Genomic DNA, 24,360 nt, shown 5'->3' with positions numbered 1-24,360 from the left:
GTTTGCTGCAAGCAAATATTAGCACTACAAAGAGCTTGACATGCACTGTTTAATCATGCATTACCACATAAATCATACAGTCTAGAAAAGATAGTGATTGCATAAGAAAAGCCTCAAAGAATGTTGCTAGACACTTTCTGTCTCTGGAGAACACATGGCAACAAAGGCTAGGAGAGGCTTCAGGTTTTGCCTATCACAAAACACCCACGACTTTGTTATTTTGACATTGTTAGACTGCATTTGAACCACAGGTGAATAGTTCCATTATCCTTTTCTTAATTCTGAACCGTCCAGTTCCCCAGAGTAAATACTTTTTAAACCATATATAGCATTAGGTTCTGGGATGGGAGGGCCAAAACGGGGTTAATATGTTCTTTTAAATGTACAACAATGCAAGAGTACTTTGTGACACACGATGCAATGTTATTTTCAATGTCTGCAATTTGGAAATGGGTTGCATGCATCTGCTCTCAAAAGCCAGACGATTTATACACAGCCAACTCAAAGACGGGTGTGAAAACCAGCCAGGCTTGCTGGGTAGGACAGAAGGGGCAGCATTAACCCTCCCCTTCATCTAACTGGCAAAGACAGTATTTCTTAGCACATGCTCAGACCAGGGCTAAATTACTCATGGGGGATTGGATTCTTTGGTGCACCAAGCTCGCTTATCATGTAAAGTGAACTTAAAATGGTTGGAGATTGCCCCTGGAGAGCCCCCCTGTTCGGGGAGAAGGTCTGCTAGTCCAAAGCTGATAGAGGTGGCTCTGCTGCCTGACTGTGTCATATTCTTCATCGCTGCTCCCAACCCCCTTCTCAGCATAAGGGGAGGTAGGGTGTGTGTCAGGAATGGGGATGGGAAGGGGTCAGGGTGGAGTGAGGTTCTGTCATGCTCAGTTCTCTGCTGGCACAAGATGCCCAAAGGACGTTACATCAGCAGCTTTAACTAATGCTGGGACTTGACAGCTGAGAATCCGGGAGCAGTGACTGGCTCTCTACAGACCACCGGAGCTCTGCTGGGGCACGGTGTGCAATCAAGCCCAGAGTCTTCGAAAAGAAGCATAAAAATATGTGATGGGAAATAATGGCTTCTGAATCAATGATCTCATCTGAGCTCTGGTTTCATAGAGCCAGTCTAGCCCATTGTGAAGACGGGTCAGAGGAAATCACGCACACATTGGGAGTTTAGAAGCAACACACGTACCGGAGTGCTTGAAAGCTCCTTCCCATTGAAGATTAAATGCAGCTCTGCCTCTGGCGACAGCTTTTCCACCTCCAGCCACAGACGCACTTCTCCTTTCTCAAGGACATCGATGTTCCACCCAGAGATCAGCTCAATCACTGGAAGGAGAGGAAATGTGGCTGGTCAAGGTTGAGGATTTAGAATAAAATCCTGATCCAATTGGTATCAGTCGGAGTTTAGATATTGATCTCAATGAGGTCAGGATTTCACCCTTACTATGCATTATATCTGAATCTGAATCCTTCCCATGCTACCAGATGTCACTCTGGGCACGAACAAGGCTCCTCCATCCCTGTCTATCATGTTCTTTGCTGGAATGACTACCGCATTGTCTTTCCATAACTTAGCCTTTATATGAGGCTAGGTTGTTGGCCTATCATTTAACCCCCAGCCTGGAGGGCCAATGGATGGGTCTTCGTCTGGTCCCCCCCGTTGACCTGTCCAGCTTGGTTGGCCCTACCAAGAGATCAAACTCCTGCTGCCATAGCTCCGAGGATCACTGGCACACAAAAGTCTTCCCACAGTTCCCAGGAAAGTCTGTGTATGCTGGTCCCAAATGCCAGTTGCCACTAGTTCAACTTACATGGGTTTCTGATTTCATGACTAATTTTCCGCAAATTGTCCAGTTCTGAAAATGCAAAGAACAGCACAGGACTTAGATCAGTAAAGCCAAACTGAAACCAAAACTCATTATCAATTTATCTTGTTAACAGACCCATCATCATCCAGGTCAAGTAGCCCTTAACAGGTGCAAAACAAATCATAGCTGAAGGGATTAGAAGAAGCTGGGAAAATAATATCCAATGTTGACGGCATCAGTTAGAGAAACAGCTTTAAAAAAAAGCCTAAATTACTGTAATGTTGTGGTAATATGCAAAACTCTGAGGCCTAGTCTACACTAGAAAATTAGGTCGGTTTATCTATGTTGGCCAGATGTTTGAAATATCCACATCCCTGAGCAGTGTTGTTAAGACAATCTAAATCCCCACGTAGACAGCACTAGGTTGACAGAGGAATTCTTCTATCGACCTAGCTACTGCCTCTCAAGGAGGTGGATTCGCTACGCTGATGGGAGGGGTTCTCCTGTTGGCGTAGGTAGTGGCTGTGGCACTGTAGCATTTTAAGTGTAGCCAAGCCCTGAGGCTATGAGAACATTTCCTTTCTGATGCCGTATGTCATGACCTTCAAGTTCTCATACTGTAGAAGTAATCAGTCACATCTGGCCATTTAAAGGGTAGGAAATCTCCTTTCTGTTGCCATTATATGGCACCACTTCAACTCCTAAAGGTCTGGAAAGAGCTTTTGCCTAGCCATTCGGAATTAACAAATTACAGCACACCGGAAGATTTTTGTAATTATGGATTTTTACCTTCCTGGGTTAAAGTATGGCTGGCGGAGATCTCATCATCTACATCAGTTACCTCCACTGAATATGTCCCCAGATCCTTTTCTGATGCATTTTTCAGTATGAGCTTAGATCTTAAAGAAGAAAAAGAAACACATTAGGGCTTTGAGAGAAGAATGCAACAAAGTTCGTAAATCTAGAGGAGCAAATATGTAGTAATTTGAATGCAACAGTGGGGGTATGTAGTGAGGCGGTGGGATACCCCACTCCCCCGCTGAGGGCCGAACCTCCCCTAACACCAACGTGGGCGGAGCCACCGGGTCCGGCGCCCGCCCCTCAGAGGTCATGGTGCCGACCCGGAAGTATAAAAGCCCGCCTGCAGAGCTCAGTGAACAACAAACCACCGGAGAGAGCAGACATCTGTGGCCGAGCTCCCGCTTGGGAGACGGCAGGAGGCCGCAACCGGCCTGAGGACTCACCAGGCCAGCCGAGCCTACCCCTCACCCATTACCCCGAGGAGGACTTGCCGAGCCTGCCCCTTTCCAGCTACCCTGAGGAGGAGCCGAGCCTGCCCCTTTCTAGCTACCCGGAGGAGGAGCCGAGCCTGCCCCTTTCCAGCTACCCCGGGGAGGAGCCGAGCCTGCCCCTTTCCAGCTACCCCGAGGAGGAGCCAAACCTACCCTTCGCTACCTACCTGGAGGAACCAATGCTGGTGGATACCACCGAGGACACTAGTACGGCCCAGGTACCCTAAGAGGGGGAGTGTGGAAGTAGCCCGGGGGCAGCCGACCCCAGTCTGGCTGCAACACTGCCAGAGCCTATGTCAGTGTGTTGCAGCCAGGATCCCCACTGACAGCAGCGAGTTTCCGCCGCTGCTAGGGCCCCGGGCTGGGACGCAGTGGAGTGGGAGGGCCTGCGTCCCCCCTGCCACCCACTCCTTGGGTGGTAGATTCCCCCTTTCCCTGGCCTAGAGAGGCTGGGATCTCTCGTGTATTGACTCAGCCCCTGCTTAAGGGCCTGAGTTCCTGACTATTTGATTGCTGCCCCACCCTGACCTAGGGTCTGGGCTGCTACAAACTCATTGACTCAGCCCCTGCTTAAGGGCCTGGATTCCTGAACTATTGGCTCAGCCCCTGCTTAAGGGCCTGAGCCCCTAACCGTGTGTTTGTCCCACACTACCGCCGGACCAGGACTGACGGCGGACCAGAGCAAGGCGGTGGGATACCCGACAGCTCCACTGAGGGCCGAACCTCGGCCGAGACTTGTACAGGGTAGCACAGCCAAAATGTCTTAAAGCCTCAGCAAAAGAACAACTCTGATTCTTCCTTTCTGTGATGCTCAAGGCCTAACTGAGCTCCACACATCATGGCCTCTGCATTTGGAAGTCAAGACAGTGGTCCAGATTTGCTTGGGAAATAGAAGCAATGGGCCAAATTCATCCCTGGTGTAACATCAGCAGTGTTGTCTGGAGTTCCTAATGAGATTGGGAGTTCGGGTTCATTTTCAGATGTGTCATAAAAGTGCAAATATTTATCTGAGGTTTGAAGGGCGAGAGGAAGGATCTTACATTTTCCATACTGGTTCTTCAGCCATCTCTAATGGAGAGGTTGAATGTTTGGGTTGGGGGGTTGAAAGCTTTGCTTTCCGTGGTTTCTCTGGAAAATATTTTGTCTTGATGTTTTTCCCAGGTTTAGTGTGTAAACAGCCATCTGCCCCACCTTCCAATGCTCATTTTCCCAATGTGCCCTGCCCACTTACTTGTTGCCTTTATCTTCAGTTCTGACTCGATTAGGATCTGGAGGTCCCTCATAATCCTTTGACCAGATAAATTCAGAAGAGTCACACATATCAGGAGTTTCAAACGCCATGTAAAGAAAGCCCTCTTTGTCCACTCCCAGTTCAATCTCATTTATGCCTGCATAAGAGAAACAAAATTTTGGAAACATTAGGAAAAAACTTTCGAATTATAAAGATAGTTAAGCACTGGGATAGGCTTCCAAGGGAGGTTGTTAAATAAGAACATAATGGCCATACTGAGTCAGACCAACAGTCCATCTAGCCCAGTATCCTGTCTTCTGACAGTGGCCAGTGCCAGATGCTTCAGAGGGAATGAACAGAACAGGGCAGTTTTCAATGACCCATCCCCTGTCATCCAGTTCCAGCTTCTAGCATTTGGAGCTTTAGGGATACCCAGAGCATGGGGTCCCTGACCATCTTGGCTAATAGCCATTGGTGGATCTATCCTTCAGGAACTTATCTAATTCTTTTTTGAACCCAGCTAAACTTTTGGCTTTCACAACATCCCATGGCAATGAGTTCCACACATTGTGTGAAGAAGTACTTTCTTTTTTTGCTTTAAACCTGCTGCCTATTAATTTCTTTGGGTGACCCCCTAGTTCTTGTGTTATGTGAGGGAGTAAGTAACTCTTTTTTATTCACTTTCTCCACTTTCATGATTTTATAGACCTCTATCATATATTCCCCTTACTTGTCTCTTTTCTAAGATGAACCGTCCCAGTATTTTTAATCTGTTCCTATGGAAGCTGTATTCCACACCCCTAATCATTTTTGTTGACCTTCTCTGCACCTTTTCCAATTTTAATATATCTTTTTTGAGATTATGGTGACCAGAACCACATGCAGTATTCAAGGTGTGGGCATACCATGGATTTATATAGTGGCATTATGATATTTTCTGTTTTATTTGTTCACTCTTAGGCTCATACCTGGTTTGGTTTCAACCACCACAGGATCCGAGGGGATGGAAGGTGGACCAATCCCTGCTTTGTTCAATGCCCGTACTTGGAAAATGTAGCATTTCCCCATCTCCAGGTCAGAAACCTGCAGAAACCCAATGTAACAAATTAACACCATGCTAAATAATAAGGAATGCTTGCCTGCTAGGCTTATAGACAAACCCTCATGTGGGTGCTGGCTGTCGGCTGCTTATTTAGTTGCTTCCATTCCTCTGACCCCTCTTCGCAGACATCAATGTAATATCCAGTGACTGGACCTGCTCCTGTATACAACGGCGCTTCCCAGTGCAGCATCAGGTTTGCGTCCCGCACCTCGGTGAACCTCACATCATAGGGGGGGCCTGTTTGGAAGAAGGGTAGACTGTCAAATAGGGACATCAGAACAGATGATGCAGTAACGTGCCTCTGGTGTGAGCCTCAGATCGCAGGGTTGAGGGCAACAAATGAATGGTGGGCTCAGAAGAGGTCCTTCCTCCAGCAGGATTTGTATGAAATTGGCCACGTTGTCCTATTTAACGTTGTTTATAATGATGTAACATACAGAGAGGTTTACATAGTGCATCAGGGTTTCCCATTCTCTGGCAACAGGATTCCAGAGCATAGGGCTCTCAACTGGCTACATGGCATGGTGTAGCAATGATCCTTCTTCTTCTTTATTATCTGTATTACTGTAGCACCGTCATGGACCAGCTGTACAAACAGAACAAAAAGATAATCCCTGTCCCATAGAGCTTCTCCTTGTGCTCTGAGGAAGAGATCTGAGCGCCTGAGGTGCCTGCTTTATTTTGTAGCAGATGACTTTTCTTTTTCCTGTGTTCCTTTAATACGGTCCCAGGAAACAGAGGGCCCAAAGGTAACGGTTTGGTGTGTTTGGATCCAGGGTTCTTACCGGAGCTCATCAATATGACCAAATCCACAGTTTTCCAAAAATCTCATATCATCACAGAAGAGTAAGTCAGTTTATCTTATGAAAGGGGGATAGTTAATGTCCCTGGAATTGTTTTCTGGCTGTTGCTGATATGTTGTCCTTACCTGGCTGCGGCATCGTCCATTCCTCACACTTGAACAAGTCACTGGGTTCAGATACTTTCCCCACTCCCGCCATGTTAGTCGCACAAGCACGGAATTCATAGAAATGTCCTTCATTGAGGTTGGTAACCTTTGAGGTCAGAAACAAAGAGATTATTAGCATAGCCTTGTATTGTACAGTGTGTTTGTAACTGGGATTCATAGATTCTAGAACTGGAAGAGACCTCGAGAAGTCATCGAGTCCAGTCGCCTGCTCTCATGGGCATGGATCTTTAAGGGCACGTTTTTAGGATGGCATGGAAAGGACTTCTAAAACCCCCTCCCAACCTATTAACAAAGAGTTTTTGTAGATAATTCAATGCATCTGTTAAAAACATCCTGCGTACACATTGTATTAGGAAAGAAAAGAGCAAACTGCCAATTAAGATACCCTTAAAACATACTGTTGCCCCTTTGGCCCGAGTGGTTAGCCAAAATTTGGGGTCTTGCAGGGTTGTTTCTGTTAGGAGGAGGAATGAGTGATACAAGTCAGGTGTAGTCTTGGTGTCATCTGGTATTTACGTCTTGTTTCCCTGAACAAAGTAGGAACAAACCACAGCAGGCCGTTTCTTTGCTCAGAAATTCCTAGGTCTGCCACTCCTGCCAGCTCGGTGCCCAAGGAGCCATGTCCCTCTACTTCCGCTTCAAGTCACACTTACAGCTGCTTCTCCTGGCTTTCTGCTCTAACACACGCAGCCTGAAACAGATATCCTACACCTTGCATACAGGGAAGCTCTTCAGTCCACACAGCTGAGCTCTGACCTACTGTGTGGCCTAGGTCCTCGGGTGGTAGCCCCCACACCCCATGCCATAAAGGGCTTGATTGCTCTTTCTGTTGAGCCGGAATGAGACCTCACAGGCTCTTAGTAACCCCGTAGAATAATTAGTAAGGGACACGTTTGATGCTGAATTATGAAGAATTAGAAATAGCAGCAACTTTGTATTACTCAGAACTCTCCAAACAGCCCGAGAATGCACTGGGCATCAGAATGTGGGACAAACTTGAACTGAATTGCATCCCCAAGGTCCAGCAGAGAAGTTGTCAGACTTACTGGGGACACTCAAAGGTGTGGGATGAAGAAAAGGGAAAGAGCAAGATGGGGAGGGAGTCTGGGCTACAGAAGGGTCAAGGCTAGAGGAGGAAAATGGCTCACCTCTTCATATAGCCACCACTTCCACTGCCTCACACAGAAATGCAGTATTGCATTATGAAATCAATACCTTGTAAACTCGTTGAGCAATAGGTCTGATGTTGACTTCATGCCAGTCTAGTTCAGCAGCATCATGCTGATCCAGGAAGTAGCCCAGAATCTTTCCTCCTCCTTTGCGCTTTGGGGCTTTCCACCCAATAGTCATGTCGTTCTTCCCACAGCTCAGCAGGGCAAAATCATGTGGGGCTGATGGACGAGCTAAAGGTGAGGACAAAGAGAGAGAGAGGAAAATAGATATTGTATGACATAGATTTGGGATCCTGCTGGCGATCCAGAAAAGAACTGTTGATGTTGAATCAGTTAGCGTGACTTATCTGTGCCATGCATGTTCACACCAGGCTTGATTTTCACTTGCACTAAGGCCCCTTTACACTACTCTGGCAATGTAAAGGGGCCTTCAGATTGGCCTGATTTTCATTTAAATTGTGGGAAAACTCCTGGGTGTTTCAGAGCTTTATAGTTTTAACTGGTGCAGGGCAGATGCAAGAGAGGGTGGGGTGAAGGCAGCAGTGTGAGATAATGGAGAATGATGATGGCGCACCGGAGAAGTGGAAGATACTGAACCAGCTTCTCTGCTCTCTTGCATTTTGTGTGGTCACTTACCTGTGCCAAATGCATGCAATGCAATGTGAAACACTAACAAATCAGAGCAAGAACGTTCTACAGCCACTTTGCACAAGTGCAAATGATGAGACAAGCTGCAAGGCAGGAGAGAATAAAGCCCCCTCTACCTCTAGCTGCCTAGGGGTGGGATCATTTGCAAGTGGCTAGACCCAGCTGTGCATAAAAGATACTCTGATGAGGGAGCTAGTTTTCTGTATGTGTGTGTGTGCATGTGCAATGCAATACTTACAGATAGCCGGCCTCACAATGATGGGGTCAGATTCTGGTGAGCTGTCACCCACTCCTGCTTCATTGACAGATTTCACGCAAAATACATACTCCTTCCCAGGCTGGAGCCCTGGAACAGTAAACCTATGAGAGATCATTAATTTGCTTGTACATAGCTGTTCAAAGTAAGGCAAAGAGCCCTTTGGAAAAAAAACGGCATTTCAATAATTGTATCAGTGTGCTACAATTTATTTCTGTGTCACGTGGTTATTTACCCCTATAGCTTAAAGCGCAATGACTCACACAAGTGATACCTATTGAACAATCAGTAAATAGGGGTCAGATCTTGAGAGTTACTCAGCTGGTTTTAGGCACCTCTATTCCCAATTAAATCAATGGGAGTTGTGGACATTCAGTACCTCTCAACATCCGGACCCGATAAAAGACACTTTAGTGAAGGCCTTCTGCACCAGGGCAAACTTGGAAAGAGAGGGTGTTTAATGACTTGTCTCCTAGCTCTTCTTATTGGATCAGCGTCTCATTCACACTAAGGTCCCTTTACACTGCTCTGCCTATGGAAAGGGGACTTAAAGTTTACACTCACTTTGAGATCTCTTTGTGCTGCCAGACTGCTGTGAAGCGACCTTTGTGTAAATGAGAATCCGGCCCCATTGAGTTTCAGCCTGACAGGTGTCTATGCTCTGATGCCACCTGCCCTTTGTGAGCACCAGTGCATTTTACTCATGGGGTGACTGAGCATGTGCTGAGCATCCCCTAAAACGCATTCCCCGAGAAGCATCTATTTCAGACCATACCTGCCCACTGTCCAAAATGGCACTTTCTGAGGCAGTGTGGCCTAGTGGATAGACCACTGGACTGGGACTCAGGAGACCTGACTCTGCCACTGGACTGCTGGTGACCTTGTGCAAGTCACTTTCCCCTCCCCATGCCTCAGTTTCCCCATCTATAAAATGGGGATAATGATAAAGCACTTGGTAAAGTGCTATATAAGAGCTAGGTATTATTATAGGCATTTTCTAATTTCATTAACATCAGGCCCTATAACAAGAGAGTTTCCCTTACTCCCCATTCTTGAAAGATGACACATTGTTCTACCATAGAGCAAATACAAATGGTCTGTCGTTCCACAGACACTGCGAGATCTACCTTCCCAGTAATGACTGTGGTCTGACAACACATGGAAACATGTGCTACTTTGCTGCCCCACATGTTAACTTGCCTCAGATGTTAAATTAAATCTGGACATTCCAGAACCTGAACAGTGTTTCGGTTCTAAAAACAGGCAAAGGTTTCAGATGTGTGCTATGTGTGCGCGTATGTGTAGGGAAATTCTTTTTTTTATCTGCACTCCATTCCTACCATAAACACAGAAATCCAAGTGAATGCACCGTATTTGCTGAATGGAGGTCAATTGCTGAACTCACTTGTTACATGTCACGGGTTTATTGTTGACAGTCTGCCATTCATCTGTCCCAACCTCCCGACAATATACGTAATAGCCGAGGGGCTCCTGACCCTCCTTCAGCTTATCCCAATGCACAACAACAGACGTCTTGGTGTCTCTGAAAGCTAGAACCTGAGAGGGAGGTGGGAGGGGAGCTGAAAAAGGGGAAAAAATGGAACAAAATAAGGTTTATTCTATTTACAAATTGTAACTCAGTTCCAGGGGTGACTTGGGATGTTTGATATCCGCATGGCTGGGGCATCATTTCCCAAAGCAGAGCACCGTGTCTGGACCCAATCTCCTGATTGCAGCCTGTGGGTGTGTCTGTCTGTCTCTGGATTTATAAGGCCTCATTCTTCTCTCACACCAGTGTAACTCCATTGATATCACTGGAGTTACTCCTGGGGTTTACACCTACCTAAATCAGAGGAGAATCAGGCCCCAATTCCCAACTCCACATGATGTTTTGGGGCCAAAATACAAAGTTCACACTAGATGGGAGCAGCCAGAGGCACAGAACACCCTGAATGAACTTCAGGCCACCTTTAAACAAGAGAATGAAAAAGGCCAGCACGAGGCCCAGTGACCTAACTTTAGCGTGACACATGGGAAACACGGGTATGAGTCTTTGCCTCCTCATATTCTAGACATCACAGCCCAAATATTACACAATTATCCCCCCCAACCAAACATCCCATGTCATGCTGCTGCTCATCCTGGAGTCCCCAGAGACTGACTCCATCATCCACCATTGCAGAATGAGGCTGTGGCCTTCCTTATTGTTCTGCTATGTGCTACATCTGTCTTAGAGCATGCACGACACAGGAGACATTTGAGCGAGTTCCAGAAGTGTGCTTGGAATGGAATATAGGGACTTGATCAGTTTCCTCTTTTTAATAACTTTAATTCCAGCCTCATTGGTTGGTTAGATTTACACTGTGTGCTGAACAACTGCAATGTAATTAAGTGTGGATTTAAAGCTTTGAGAGACTTCCTGAAGTCCAAGTGAGAGCTGTAATGATGTACCGCAATGCACAAAGAAAAGAGAAAATAAGCCAATGCTAGTGTTATGATGCATCACCTTTTCCATGTTATTAGTGTCATGCGTTTTATATTGTTACCTAATGTTGTTCCAGCAGTAATGGGCTCACTGGGCAAGGACGGCTCGCTTACTCCGTATTTGTTAGCAGATCGCACTCGGAAACAGTACGATTTTCCTTTCACAAGATCAAAGAGTGCAAATCTTGGGGAATTCACCGCCGTCTCCAGATTGACATTTTGCCAGCTGTTGCTGCCTGCAATGGACTGGAAAGGAAAAGATGGCAATTTACAATCCAGAGAGATGAAAACTGTCTGGAGCGGTTACTCCCTGATTCGACAGCGTAACTGTACTGTATTTGAGAAATAAAGATCTTCTTTACCTGAACTAAATATTTCTTGGGGGCCAATCTAGCCCCTTCCTCATCAGCCACAAAGGGCTCCTTTGCAGCAGAGGTGATGCAGTGCTACTGTGCAGGTGGGGAATGGACATGTGGGGGTAAGATATGAAAGGAGCAGGGAAGGGACGGAGGAGAACCCAGAATGTTTGGTACTGTGCAGTTCCTCCCATCCTCTCTACCGCTGATGCCTGGGTAAGGGCCAATGGAGGTTACTCCATCCATATAGGTGGAGTAGCCTTCCACATGTGGCCTATGGAAAGAAGATTCCTTCTTCCCCGCCTGCTCGTCGGCTCATCATCATGGGCCAGGCATTAGGATCTGGATTTAGGTCTTGTAAATTTAGTACTAGTGAAAGGCTGACGGGGCCATTTCGGATACAATATGGACCGCACTGGCAGTTTCCCCACACACTGCTCTCTCCATGTGTCTTGTTCCAGATCTGGACTGGCCATGCTTAGGAGAGAGAGCGTAGCTCAGCATCCATACCTCATTGCCTCTCTGCTGAGGCTACCCTCAAGGGCACCAGTTGTGCTAATGCCTTTGTGATGTGGAAAGCCTGTTTTCAAGGAATTGAGACTCACCCACTCATTGTACACAGCCCACCACTGACAAGCTATCAAAACAGCATTCTGTCACTACTGACCTGTGCTGGACTCTGAGCAGTAACCTAGAGGTGAAAGGGGATGTATTCCACTGCCAGTCTCCAGAGTGGTAATATTCACCCTTCCGTAGATTATTTCCTTACCTTTTCCACATAATAACTCAGTGGCTCCTTGCCTCTGGGATCTGGTTCATCCCAGGAGAGGGCCACGTAATCTTCTCTGATCTCACTCGCATGAACGTTGGTGGGTGGCAGAGGAATTTTAATCTTGCCTGTGGGAAGCCAGAATTTGATACTGGTTCAGTGATAACATACCAGGAAAGGACTCTCCTATTAAACAGGGATGTTTATGCTTTTTCAGTATCAGGTAAGCTCCTTTGGTGTAAAGGAGAGGCCTTTAACCCTTTGCACGCATTGGGGATAGAGACGGCAAACTTCCTCCTATGCATTCATTTGGTTGTCAATGTTCTGATAATTTTTAATGATAAATTATTTAATTCTTTGTTCTCATCTTCTTATTTAAATAAAGGGACGTAGTGTCATCATACTCTCACTTGCTCTGGAGGTACAAAGGGCCCAGGATCTGGCCTGCAGTGTCCACCTTTGAGTACATTACTTTGCCAGTGTCTCTTTCCATTACACCCAGTTTCGAAACACTAGAGGATTTTGCGGTGCACATTACCAGACCTTTTGGTCCTTCTTAATCCTATGGCCACGTTCCTCAAGCTCCAGATACAACTCCCTCTCAGGAGTTCAGCTGGTAACAGAGTTCCAGATGTCTGTGTCTGGGCCGAATTCTAACCCTCAGCAGCCTCACAATGGGGTTGCACTAAATGAGGAAAATATTGTCTCCACGAGTAAAATTTTCAAAAGTCCCTACATACCATTTTCAAAAGTGAATTAGGTGCCTAAGTCCTATTGACTTTCAATGAGACTTAGGTTCCTAAGTGCCTAAGTTACTTTTGAAAATGAGACTTACGGCCAGATTTTTAAAGATATTTTGGTGCCTAGTGGGATTTAAAAAAGCATCTGCGTGCCTAACACCATGGTTAACACTCAGTTAGGCATTGCAACGCAGAGCAGAACAATGCCTAAATAGCTGTAAAAATCTGGGCCTTAGTCACTTTTAAAAATGGGACTTGGGCACTTCTGAAAATTATACCCCATAATCTTTTGCTTTTAATAAAAACTCTACGCTACTCCTTAGACTGAAGTCTCTAGGCTTGACACAATCACAAGTCTAACAATATCTAACGGCTCCATTATAAACTGGCCTTGTATTTTGGAATGCTTCTGTTTTCTTGGAGTGTAAGAAAACATTTTCCTGTGCATATTTCCTCCCAGAGTCCTATGAAATACTATTTTGGCATCCTTGTACTATAACAAGCATTAGTTTATAAAAGGAGGGTTAAGTTTAAGTTTGAAATTACCTTCCAATTCATCTTTGGAAATTGTAATCTTCTTTCCGTCATCATAAGGGATGGCTAGTGATTAAAAAAAAATCAATATTATTCACCAGGAGAAAAAACAAGTTTAGTGGAAAGACAGAGACAAGAATCCTGGGTTTCCCTATATGCACACAAAGCCCATACGCTGGGGTAGTTTGGCCTTCTCCCTTTCTGTACCAGTTTCTACCAAGAGAAGTGGAACAAACTGAAAACTAATTCAAAAAATTATAGGAACTTCCTTGACATTAAAAATACAAAAACAATCATTTTGAGTTAGACACATTTTAGGCCCAGATTCAGTTTGCCCGTTGCCACTTTTGTCTTCCCATTGCAAGCACTCCAGCCAGTCAGGGATGTGTGAGCAGAGATTGAACACTGTTTGGGTAAGAGAGTAACACATGGAATGATAGGGGCAGACACTCAGGTGGTGTCAATCATCCTGGTTTCATTGGTTTCCCTGGAGCTCTGATGATTTATATCTGCTGAGGATCTGCTCACAGTCTTTGCCTATCCAGTGCTGTTCACAAATTGACAATGGTGTTTTAGGTCAGTCTGTCTCCAGCTTTTTCAGTCCGGACCAATGACTTCAGCTGGTGATTCCAGCAGGGCGGAGGCATGTTTGCAGCAGAGGGGCTGCAGTGATGTTTGTGAGAATAGGGCACTTTGGATAAGTCATTCCGAGTTACTTCCGCAGCCTCACAGAGCACATAGAGGAATAATATCCTGTTTCTGATACATACTCATCACTCTTTTTTCCTCATTGGGGTCTTTCATTGTGACTGGGTCGCTGGCCTTGGAAGGGTTACTGATGCCTGAGTGGTTGACGGCCTTTACCCGGAACTGGTATGTCTTTCCCTCCGTGAGGCACAAAACAGGGCACCTGCAGGTCTTCACAGGCATTTCGTTATATGGCACCCACTCGTCTGTGCCCGCCTCGCACCTGCAACGAAGAAAGACCATGCAGTACCTCCATGGTGTTCCCCGAATGTGGCAGCGGGCCTTCTGCAGGTTATAACTTTGGTAAAGGGACCGCTCAGTGCAACAAACATATGTCTACTCACAGGACTGCAGGCTGGGATCTTGCTGCTTTATTTAATTGCATCACAACAAAATTGGGGTGGGGGGAGAAAACTCCCAGTGATTAAACAGGAATTGAGGAATGGAGCATAGTGCCATCCCATAATACTCTGGGTATCCCTGGTAAAATGACCACTTTACTACAATAACATAATCATACAGACCTTTCAATAAAATAACCGAAGATTGGACTTCCTCCACTATCGCTGGGTGCTACCCAGGAAAGGAGCAGGCAATCTTTATTTACATCGTGGCATTTCACGTTGAGGGGGGATCCAGGTGCACCGGCTGTTGCTGCTGCAGCATCTAAAGGAATATAGAGCATTGTCTGTTAAACTGTTTTTTCACGCCTGTGTTCTGAATCTTTCAGTCTCCAAACACTCTGTTGTCTACAGAGAGAGGCTGCCATTTTGTGTTCAGCTTGCTGCAGTCTGCAACAGAGGAGATACCCACACTCTGCGCTCTCTCTCATGGAGATATTCATCCTGTTCTTTCCTCTTCTTATTCATTTGTATTGCAGTAGTGCTTAGGGCCCCATGGTGCTAAGTGCTGTACGAATGCAGAACAAAAAGATGGTCCTTGCCCCAAAGAGTTTATAATCTAATCTATATTCTTTCTTGTTTCATTGTTGTCTTTGGGCATGTAGGGAAAGCAGTCTGATCTGCATGGTCAGGAAAAAATCCACATTGTAAAACTGTAGATAAATGTATTGAGCTCTAAAAGGAAGACATAACTCCAGAATACAACAATGGAGGAGCTTCCTATATTATACTGTGACCCTAATAAATGTACGAGTGGAAAATATTAGCAAATTCAATTCTGAATCATTCATATTAAGAGTAATTTCTTTTCAGATTAATAACAAGGTCAATTTTTTTTAAGATCTTGAGAAGAACAAGAACTGACCTACTCAGTATATAAAAAAAATAATCCAGCATCTGATCAGAGTGAAAAACATTTGTCATGCTAATAGAGCAAACAGGTTCTGCAGTTAGAACTGGACACTGTCCAGCAACCCTGACCTTGTCTTGTAAATCTCAGTAAATGGCTGTTCAGTAACTTGTTACTGAAAGCCCACCGTCAATTCTCTGTTTGGCCATTAAGGGCTAAACTGGATTCCCCACATCAAATCTGAGACGTGTGGCACAGAGCATTTCTCTGAGGGAAGAAATTCTCTGCCCAACGGGGTAATGTAGCCACATCATGCTGCTTCTGCATCCCTTGTGGGGATCACTGGCAAGAGCGTTTACATAGCATTGGTGTCATCTCTGCTTTCCCCTCACCCACCCCAAACCTGCCCCCAAATCCCACTGCATAGGGGAGCTGCAGAGCTGAGCTCCATGGTATGCAGACCCCCTGCAACAGCTCCCCAAGTCCTATGCTACTTTGGTTGCAGTGTTTCTTGTACCCCACATTGCTGTGGAGAAGGGGGCAGGATTTGCCCCTCCAAAAGCAAATGAAATCTATTCTCTACCTCCAGTACTGCCTAGGCCACATCTGATAATTACAGGGGGAAGGGTGTTGTGTGTGGTGAACAGGTAGGCTTTGTTTTCCATTTTCTGCACTAAGGACCCTGCTATCCACAGAGGCAGGCAGCCATTTTATGCTCAGTTCAGTGCAGATTACTACAGAGGAAACACAATGGGAAGTCAACAGGATTTGGGCCTAAAATCCCAAGTGTCTAAGTCACTATTGCAAATGGGACGCAGGCACTTTTGAAAATGTCACCCCTGGGTTCAAGTTGGGGGCAGTGTGGGAAGGCCTTTCATTGTGAATGAGGCTGTGAATTTTCCGACCCCAGTGGATCAGAAAAGGGCTTTTGCTTTGAAAGGATAGAAACCTGTAGGTACCTCTAACAAACACATAAGCACTCTGCTCGTTGTACCCGTCCAGTGTAGGGACACGGACAGTATAGAATCCCTCATCTTCTTTGTAAGCACACAACACGGTCAAAGAAGCCTCGCGATCCAGACACTTTATTTGATGGCGATCCGAATCCTTCAGAAACTCGCCTGCAGGGAAATGAAAACTCAGTGGAAACTCAGAGGGGCATGCAGCACTTGTACATGGTGTAAAATGCTGAGCAGGACGGGCACTGCAGGGGACCCTGGGCCTACACTAACACAATGTTGCTCACAGCTAGCAAGGCCCAGATCCTCAAAGAGATTTCATTTCAATGGGAGTTGGGTGCATGAATACCTTTGAGTTGCTGAGCCCAAGTTACTTCTGCCTACTAGCAGATCTGAGGCATTACAGGCTAAGCTCATTAGCCAGATGGGAACAAGCTCAACCCCCTGCCTTCTGAGACGCAGTCACACTCTGGCCACATCCTTCTATCTGTTATCCTTTGCTCTTGCTGTACGCCAACACAGGAGGTTTGGAACTCACTTCTACGCAGTGTGGAGGACCCTGAGCTAGAGGAGTAACTCTGTTCACTCTCGGTAAATAGCAGGCATTTGTCCTGAGGGCCACAAGGAGCCATGACACACAGTAACAGTACCTACTGCTTTTCATGAGCAGATCTCCCACTAGCATACAAACCAGCTCGGTACCCTCATTTTACAGATAGGGAAACTGAGGCACCGAGCGGGGAAATGACTTGCCCAAGGTCACCCAGCAGGCCAGTGGCAGAGCCAGGATTAGAACCCGTGCACAAATCTACACCTAGCCAGCGTATTTTGCTTCTATCCCCAAGTCTTGGGAGAGTTCAGATATGGATCTGAACTCTGTGCATCAGGCCCATCTTTAGAAAACAACACAGTCTGCTGCTTGCACAGCTGATTCTCACAGGGCTACTTGTAAAACAAAGGCAGTCTTACTGTGTTGCTCCTGGGACAGGTGCAGCCTCCCACAGCTTAAAGGCACAGAGGCAATTAGCATCCTGGCAAAGACCAGTGTCCTTGATTTTGCAGCTCTGTTTGTAACTTACCCTCCTATGGGCTGTCTGGGAGGGCTACATTTTACTTCATTTGCCAGTGTCTCCTCCGACTTTACAGGAGTATAATAGCAACACTTTGCACTTCCACTGTGTAGAACCAAGGTTCCTAACAACTCTTTATAAACATGAATTAATTAAGGCTCATGTCACCCCACGAAGCAGGTCTGTATTCTTATCCTTGTTTTACGGATGAAGAAATGGAGGCCCAAGTTAAGGGACGTGCCAGAACTGGGGCAGAACTGGGAACAGAACCCAGGAATCCTGGCATCCAGTTCTCTTCTGCAAGCACTAGACCAGAGCTTATAGGGGGAAAGCAGTTGTATCAAAGAAAGCTATGTGGATACAAATACACACCGTCTCTGAACCAGGTGATATCTCGTTGGTGTTGAAGTAGATCAGAAGAAAAGAAGCAGGAAAGGGTGAAAGGTTCCTTCTCTCTGGAGAATAGGGGCTTCAGTGAAAAGGCAAAATCTGCCTCCTGGCCAATGAGTGATCCTGTGAAACAAGAGCAAAACCATGCAGCCATGATTAAGGCTACAGTTTTGTCACGGCGGTCAAGATGGTCACTGAAATCGTGAATTTGTGTCAAGGCCCCCAAACGGAGTGGTGTTGTAACCTAGCGCCCAGGTTTGCAGCGCCACTCAGATTTGGTCCTTCTGCCCCTCCATCTCCTGAGATGGAGGAACCAAACCTGAGTGGCGCCGCGACCCCATGTGCCGGTCGCAAAGCCCAGCATGGGGAGCCGGTCCAAGCCCTGTGGAACAGGAGCTGCCATTGTGGGGTGAGTGCAGGGCTGGCTCGTTCTGCAATCCCCATCCTGCTCTCAGAACATAAGAATGGCCATACTGAGTCAGATCAAAGGTCCTTCTAGCCCAGTATCCTGTCTTCTGACAGCGACCAATGCAATGTGCTTCACAGGGAATGAACAGAACAGGTAATCATCAAGGGATCCATCCCTTGTTGCCCATTTCCGACTTCTGACAAACAAGAGGCTAGGGACACCAGAGTTTTATCAGTTTTTCCCCACACCTCTGCTGTGAAATTTACTAAAAGTTTCCATGACAAAATCACAGCCCTAGTCACAATAGAAACAGGAGCCTCCTCAGTTAGTGTCATTATTGTGGTCATTCATCTAGTGCCAAAGGTGTGTGTGGTGCTTTTCATAAACATCAGGCTACTGGGAAGAGGTACACCTTGTCTGACCCTGTGCCAGGGGGCCTCAGCCCATACATAAAAACTCAGCAACAATAATTTACTCACTTTTGTATATTTCTGAATCGAATCCTGACTCCTTCCCATAATATTCTGTAAAAGAAGGTGGAGAGGATGGGAGGAATAAACACATTTAACAAATGTATGTTTTAATATTTATCTTCCTCTTAATAATATGCAACGATACTTAACTCTTATGTATTGTATCACTTCTTCAAAGTACGGTCCACTACAAACATTAAATATTAGCCTTCAAAACACACCTGGGTGGTGACTTCTCCAAGTAGGAACACTTTCCAGTGCAGAGCCTTTTACTAGCTTAACAAACTGATAAGGATCACTTCACCCATAACTGAAATGCAGCCACCCCTGGGGCAGAGCCTGGCATCTACTCAACACCACATGGCAACACTACACAACAACACAGGAATGGAAGGGAAGAAGAATATTCTGTTGAAAGTGCTGGGGAAATTTAGGACAGCCGAACATACTAGTTATTGATGCTGGAATATGGCCTGGACACCGAGGTTAAGCTGCAGAAAACGATATGGGATCTTTAATGACCACATATGGCCTGGACCTCTGATTTGTGACTCATCCCAAGGACAGCATGTCCAGAAGTACAGAACATTCCAAGACATGGGCTCACTACTGGCTCAGAGGGAAAAGTATCATACACTGAATCACCAGCAGCACTTGTTGCGGCACCTACGTGTTTCTTGGAGGTCTCTCCCATGAAAACAACGATCCTAGCCAAACCTTGCAAACTGCTGGGATCACAGAACAAAGTCTAGTGGCTTTGAGCTTAATGCAACGTAATCACGCAGCTGAAGGAATCGAAGAATTCCAAACCAAGATGCAAATGGTGGCATTTCTTAGATCTCTCATCCTAAATAAATGTACATAAGAATTGATCACATTCATTCTTTATCAGTAGCCAGTACATGGCAATTAAAATGGATGGAAATTAGGAATTTCAGACTAGGAAATTCTGATATCTTTTCAGAAGTGATTTTCTGTTGCTGTGGTGAAAGGGAAGGCAGACAAAACTTTGCACTGCTGTGGGGAGATCCCACATTCAGAAGTAGCCTCTCACTTGTTGCTTCCATCTGTCCCAGGCCACAATGGATCATGAAGGTGGCATGCTTTGTGCATGGCATGAGGAATGGGGAAGGGAAAGCATTACTTTAACAGCATACCTGCTGGCCAGGTAGAAAGGATGGCCCTAAATGAATGAAGCCATGTGATAGCATTATACAGTCATAGGCAGAAGATGGTAAATGAGTGGCAATGACTAGAGAGGGGAATCATGGAGAACATCAAAGGGACATGCTGGGTTCATCAAGGATAACAAAGGACCCCAAAATATCATTGATAGGCAGGGCAACCCACTAATCTAGAAAGCCGTTTAGCTTGGGACCGCCTAAGACATCAAAAGCATGTCAGACAATGCAGGGGCCAAGAAAACGACTGCCAATGGCCTGTTTAGTGGGACATGGAGAGCTTCCAGGCCAAGCCCTATGGCTTTGCTCTGGATTCTGTTTTCAGACTGTTAAACACAAATAGCAAAAGGAAGGGGCATGTTACCAGGATGGCATCAGGCAGAGTCAGGGGAGAAGGAACAACGCAGGCCTGCCAAAAGCAAATGTAAGAAGCAATATTTGGAAGTGCCAATAGCACAGAGTTCTGCTCCGACCAGAGACTTCATAAAGGAGAATTTGATCTGGTACTAAGTGGTGCTAGGACAGCTGTCTCATCCAAGGAGGTTTTCTATAACAGATTCATAGATTCCAAGGACAGAAGAGACCATTGTGATCAGCTAGTCTGACCTCCTGTATAACACAGGCCACAGAACTCCTCCAAAATAATTCCTAGCACAGATCTTTTAGAAAAACATCCAATCCTGATTTAAAAATGGTCAGTGACAGAGAATCCCCCACAACCCTTGGTAAATTGTTCCAATAGTTAATTACCCTCACTGTTCAAAGTTTACACCTTATTTCCAATCTGAATTTGTCTAGCTTCAACTTCCAGCCATTGGATTGTGCTATATCTTTCTCTGCTAGACTGAAGAGCCCATTATTAAATACTTGTTCCCCAAGTAGGTACTTATAGACTGTGATCAAGTCACCCCTGAACCTTCTCTTTGTTAAGTTAAATAGATTGAGCTCCTTCAATCTATCACTACAAGGCAGGTTTTCTAATCCTTTAATTATTCTCATGACTCTTCTCTGAACCTTCTCCACATTTTCTGACGGTTGTTTAACATCCTCTTGAGATACTAATGGAATGGAAAGAGTGATAGAATTTTGATGTATTGAAAATTGTGTTACAATTATAAGCTATCACTTTAATTCTCATGGGTTTCCCTGGTCCTGCTTGCAGGTTCAGGGGCTCTGTAGGGAAGTGTGCAATCTGAGTTTTTCAGCAGTCAGTCTGCAAAGAACCAGCCTAGAGGAAGGTGGGATGAGTTGTGCCTCAATCTCTGGAGCAGCCTTCTTTCTCTCTGCTTGTTTTTGGTTCTTGCGCATTAGTATTATGGATTTTAAGAAATAAAGTTGTGTTAAATTGCAACCTTTTAGAAAGAGCATTTTATGTTTTTATCTAATTTTTTCTGTTTGTATGCCGTGAACATAACAAGAATCATTTGCCTTGTTCTGTTGTCACACCTGTTCTGTTTCCACAAGCCGGGTTTGAAAAGAGTGACTGGGAGGGGGAATGAGAGTGGGGGGTACTTTGTGACCTTTCTCATGCATGTTATTCAGACCACCCTACTTCTGCTTCTCTCCTTTGGAAGCAGTGGTAAGTGTATTTTCCAGTGCTGTATGCTGCTTGTTTTCATGTCACTTCATCTATCAGCACCCAGTTTCATTCCCCTTGCAGAATTTATAGCCAATTCAGGGTGGTAAATCAAGCCAGTTGGAATGTATCCAATCACTCACGGAAGGATCTTGTTTCTGCTGTCTTTTCCCAGGATCTACTCATAGTTTTAAGCTCCTGATTTTTAGAGATATATGGCCTGATTTTCCAAGGCATAGACACACTAAAGTCAGTGGGATCTGTGGCTACTCTCACCACCTCTGAAAACCAGGCTAACACAATAGGTCATATAAATACTGCAGTGTGGAATTCCTTCACCATGACAGCCTAACTTTCACTCACACGTTTCCTGCCTGGACTGTCCAATAAATTGTTCTTTATTGCTTTCTTAGCTGCAAATAAATGCCACCATCCAATAGACAGTGCACACTGAAGCACATGTGGTTCCATTGCTTAGCTTTTGGGAGTTCACCTTTGCTCTGTTTGGATGGTGCAACGTACAAGAGTTCTTGGCAGAAAATCGTGCTGTTACGTGTGCTTTTGATTTGCATCTCAGTTTGATTTTGACCCCCGGGGAGGGGATGAGAGAATAAACAACTTGTGACAGATGGTAGCCACATTGCTTAATGGAAGGGACTTAGTTACTACAGGGATGAGCCTGCTATAAGAACCTAAAAGTATAGAATAGTTGTACACCCCAGAGCTTTTTATATACTTCCTGCATTAGGATAAGAATTATCCAGGCTGGTCAGCCATGCAAACTAGGGGCTGCCATTGTTGTTATAAGTAGAGTTGGGTGAATAACAAATTTTTCAGTTTGCTGGTAATTAAAATAAAAATAGTTTTGGATCTACAATATTTATCAAATTTTTCTGCAAATCAAAAAGTCGAAAAAAATTCATTTCACGTTGAACAAAATGTTTCATTTCAGTTCCAAGCATTTTAAAAAAGTTTTTGTTGGTTTGAATAAAAATCAAGGAAATCGTGAAACAAAAAGTAATTTTGCACCAAAATATGGAAATGTTTGGATTATTTTAGGGGGTTTTATCACCAAATCAATTTGGTGAAATTGACACAAATTTGCAAAACATTTTGGTGTTGCCATATCTGCTTTTTTTGCCCCCCCCCAAGCTTTCTGCATACAATTTTGCCCAGTTCTAATTATAAGTGAATATCTATCCCCAACTGGAGTGTGTACGTGCATGTATGTATGTGCGTGCGTGCTGAATTCTGACTCACGTAGGGCACTATTTAACAACGGATTTTAAAGATAGCATAAACAAAACATGACCCTTAAAATTCTCTGGGCACATTCTGCTCTTGTGAAAGCTGAGTCTACAAAGGAGATCCAGATTTTATCAATGCACAACGTACAAAGAAAAGGAATGGTGATAACATGGCCCAGTGTGGAGCAGAGAATTTTTTGAAGCACTAACAATAAATGAATCATATATACTTTTAAAAGATCCAGCTGTCTGAGTAATCGACCAAACTGGCTTTTGTATCTCACATTGCCACAGAAGCTCATCTCTCTCATACCAATAAGACCTTTGAAGCAGTCAGTTCACCTCCTATTCCAGAATGGTATCGCTTCCCATCTCAGTTATTCTATTGCCCATGTCAGTCTCACTGAGCATGTTTAGCTGTCTATAGTTCTGTAGGTCTATTCCAGTCCAGGTTTTTATGACAGGATTGTTTTATATATAGATTAGAAATGTCAAGGTCTAAACAATGACCCCATGAGATGCCATTGCATATTCCCTAGAGCTTGGCATAATTTCCCTTTGTAAGTACCAGCACTTTATTTCCAGTTGTTTCCCCATACGTCTGGCTTTAGCTTGGGCAGAATCTTGCTATATATTTGTCTTGCTATAAAGGAATTCATAAAAAGGGTCCATTCAGCTTATCTTGGGATCACAACAGATACAGAGAGGAGAGCCCTGAACGCTCTCCTGTCGGGTTACACTCTGCCATGAGAACAGTGTGATCTGTGGAGCTCTGCCCGGAGAGAGATCTTCTGGGAAACACAGTGCTCTGAAACTGACATTCAGAAAAAACAAATAGATCCTCTCCAGACCTGCTGCACTTCGAACTACAGGTAGTATCACGGCAGAAGGGGTCAGCGTCCAGACACAGCACACCTTCACCGCATCAGTGTTAGTCCACTGCAGGGCGAAGAGGGAAGACAGTTCTGGGCTGTGTCCAGAAAGGGTCTGAAAGATTTTGGCTGAGTCCAGAGGGGCCACAAGGGACTGAGGCAGAGTAGCCATTTTTGAGGTGTATCTGGGCAGACCCTGAGGGAAAGGGCCTGACAGGCTCTGACCGTAAGGGTGTGAGGGAGAGATTCGGCCTGAGTCCAGTGGCCTGACTGGAAAGCCAGTTGCATAGCGACCGCTGGTGTAGGAAGCACCGATTCTCTGTTGTAATCTCCAGGGTATTGCACTAAGCTGCTACAAAACAGCATTTCAGCAAATTAAACATGGGCACCCAGAAAAGCGTGGCAGTGGCCCTAGGCTGGATCTGGCCAACAAAAAGTCCCTACAAAAAGGCCCAGACTGACAGCAGTAGTCTAAAGGGCTGGGGGATGAGAATGGGACTCTAACTGAGAACAGGCAGGAACGCTGGGCTTCCACCCGAAGGCTATTGCAGAGGCAAAGGAGGAAAGAATGGTGACAGTCAGACCTAGGCTAAGCTAGATCCCTGGGTTATAAATACTGGGTTTCATTGTAACTTGAGCCCAGCCGTTTTGATTTCTGTTTGTTTAAACAGAACACACTCTTTTTAACTCAACTCCTGACAACAGCAAACACTAGGAGAAGAGCTCTTTCAGGGAAGGGCTATTGCTGTTAGATCATACAAGCTGACCAGACCATTTGCATGAAACTGCACTAGATAAAGTTCCATGCCTC

General features: G+C 45.3%; 1 protein-coding gene across 1 annotated transcript in view; it reads right to left on the bottom strand.

Moving 5' to 3' along the window:
• MYOM3 (myomesin 3) overlaps positions 1-24,360 on the bottom strand; it is a 58,379-nt gene that overhangs the window by 21,400 nt on the left and 12,619 nt on the right. Inside the window, exons 8-25 of the mRNA XM_054011847.1 lie at positions 18,680-18,724; positions 17,774-17,914; positions 16,332-16,493; positions 14,646-14,787; positions 14,145-14,344; positions 13,387-13,440; positions 12,101-12,228; positions 11,038-11,221; positions 9,897-10,071; positions 8,474-8,595; positions 7,631-7,818; positions 6,374-6,500; positions 5,504-5,682; positions 5,312-5,426; positions 4,344-4,500; positions 2,610-2,719; positions 1,824-1,868; positions 1,202-1,338 (exon numbers count right to left, since the gene is read on the bottom strand). Coding sequence (XP_053867822.1) covers positions 1,202-1,338; positions 1,824-1,868; positions 2,610-2,719; positions 4,344-4,500; positions 5,312-5,426; positions 5,504-5,682; positions 6,374-6,500; positions 7,631-7,818; positions 8,474-8,595; positions 9,897-10,071; positions 11,038-11,221; positions 12,101-12,228; positions 13,387-13,440; positions 14,145-14,344; positions 14,646-14,787; positions 16,332-16,493; positions 17,774-17,914; positions 18,680-18,724 — 2,411 coding nt within the window. The remainder of the gene's footprint in view (positions 1-1,201; positions 1,339-1,823; positions 1,869-2,609; positions 2,720-4,343; positions 4,501-5,311; positions 5,427-5,503; positions 5,683-6,373; positions 6,501-7,630; positions 7,819-8,473; positions 8,596-9,896; positions 10,072-11,037; positions 11,222-12,100; positions 12,229-13,386; positions 13,441-14,144; positions 14,345-14,645; positions 14,788-16,331; positions 16,494-17,773; positions 17,915-18,679; positions 18,725-24,360) is intronic.

The sequence above is a fragment of the Malaclemys terrapin genome, chromosome 22, assembly GCF_027887155.1.
Source record: "Malaclemys terrapin pileata isolate rMalTer1 chromosome 22, rMalTer1.hap1, whole genome shotgun sequence".
NCBI classification, from domain to species: domain Eukaryota; kingdom Metazoa; phylum Chordata; order Testudines; family Emydidae; genus Malaclemys; species Malaclemys terrapin.
The sequence above is the reverse complement of the archived record's forward strand: the minus strand, read 5'-3'. Positions and strand labels throughout refer to the sequence as shown.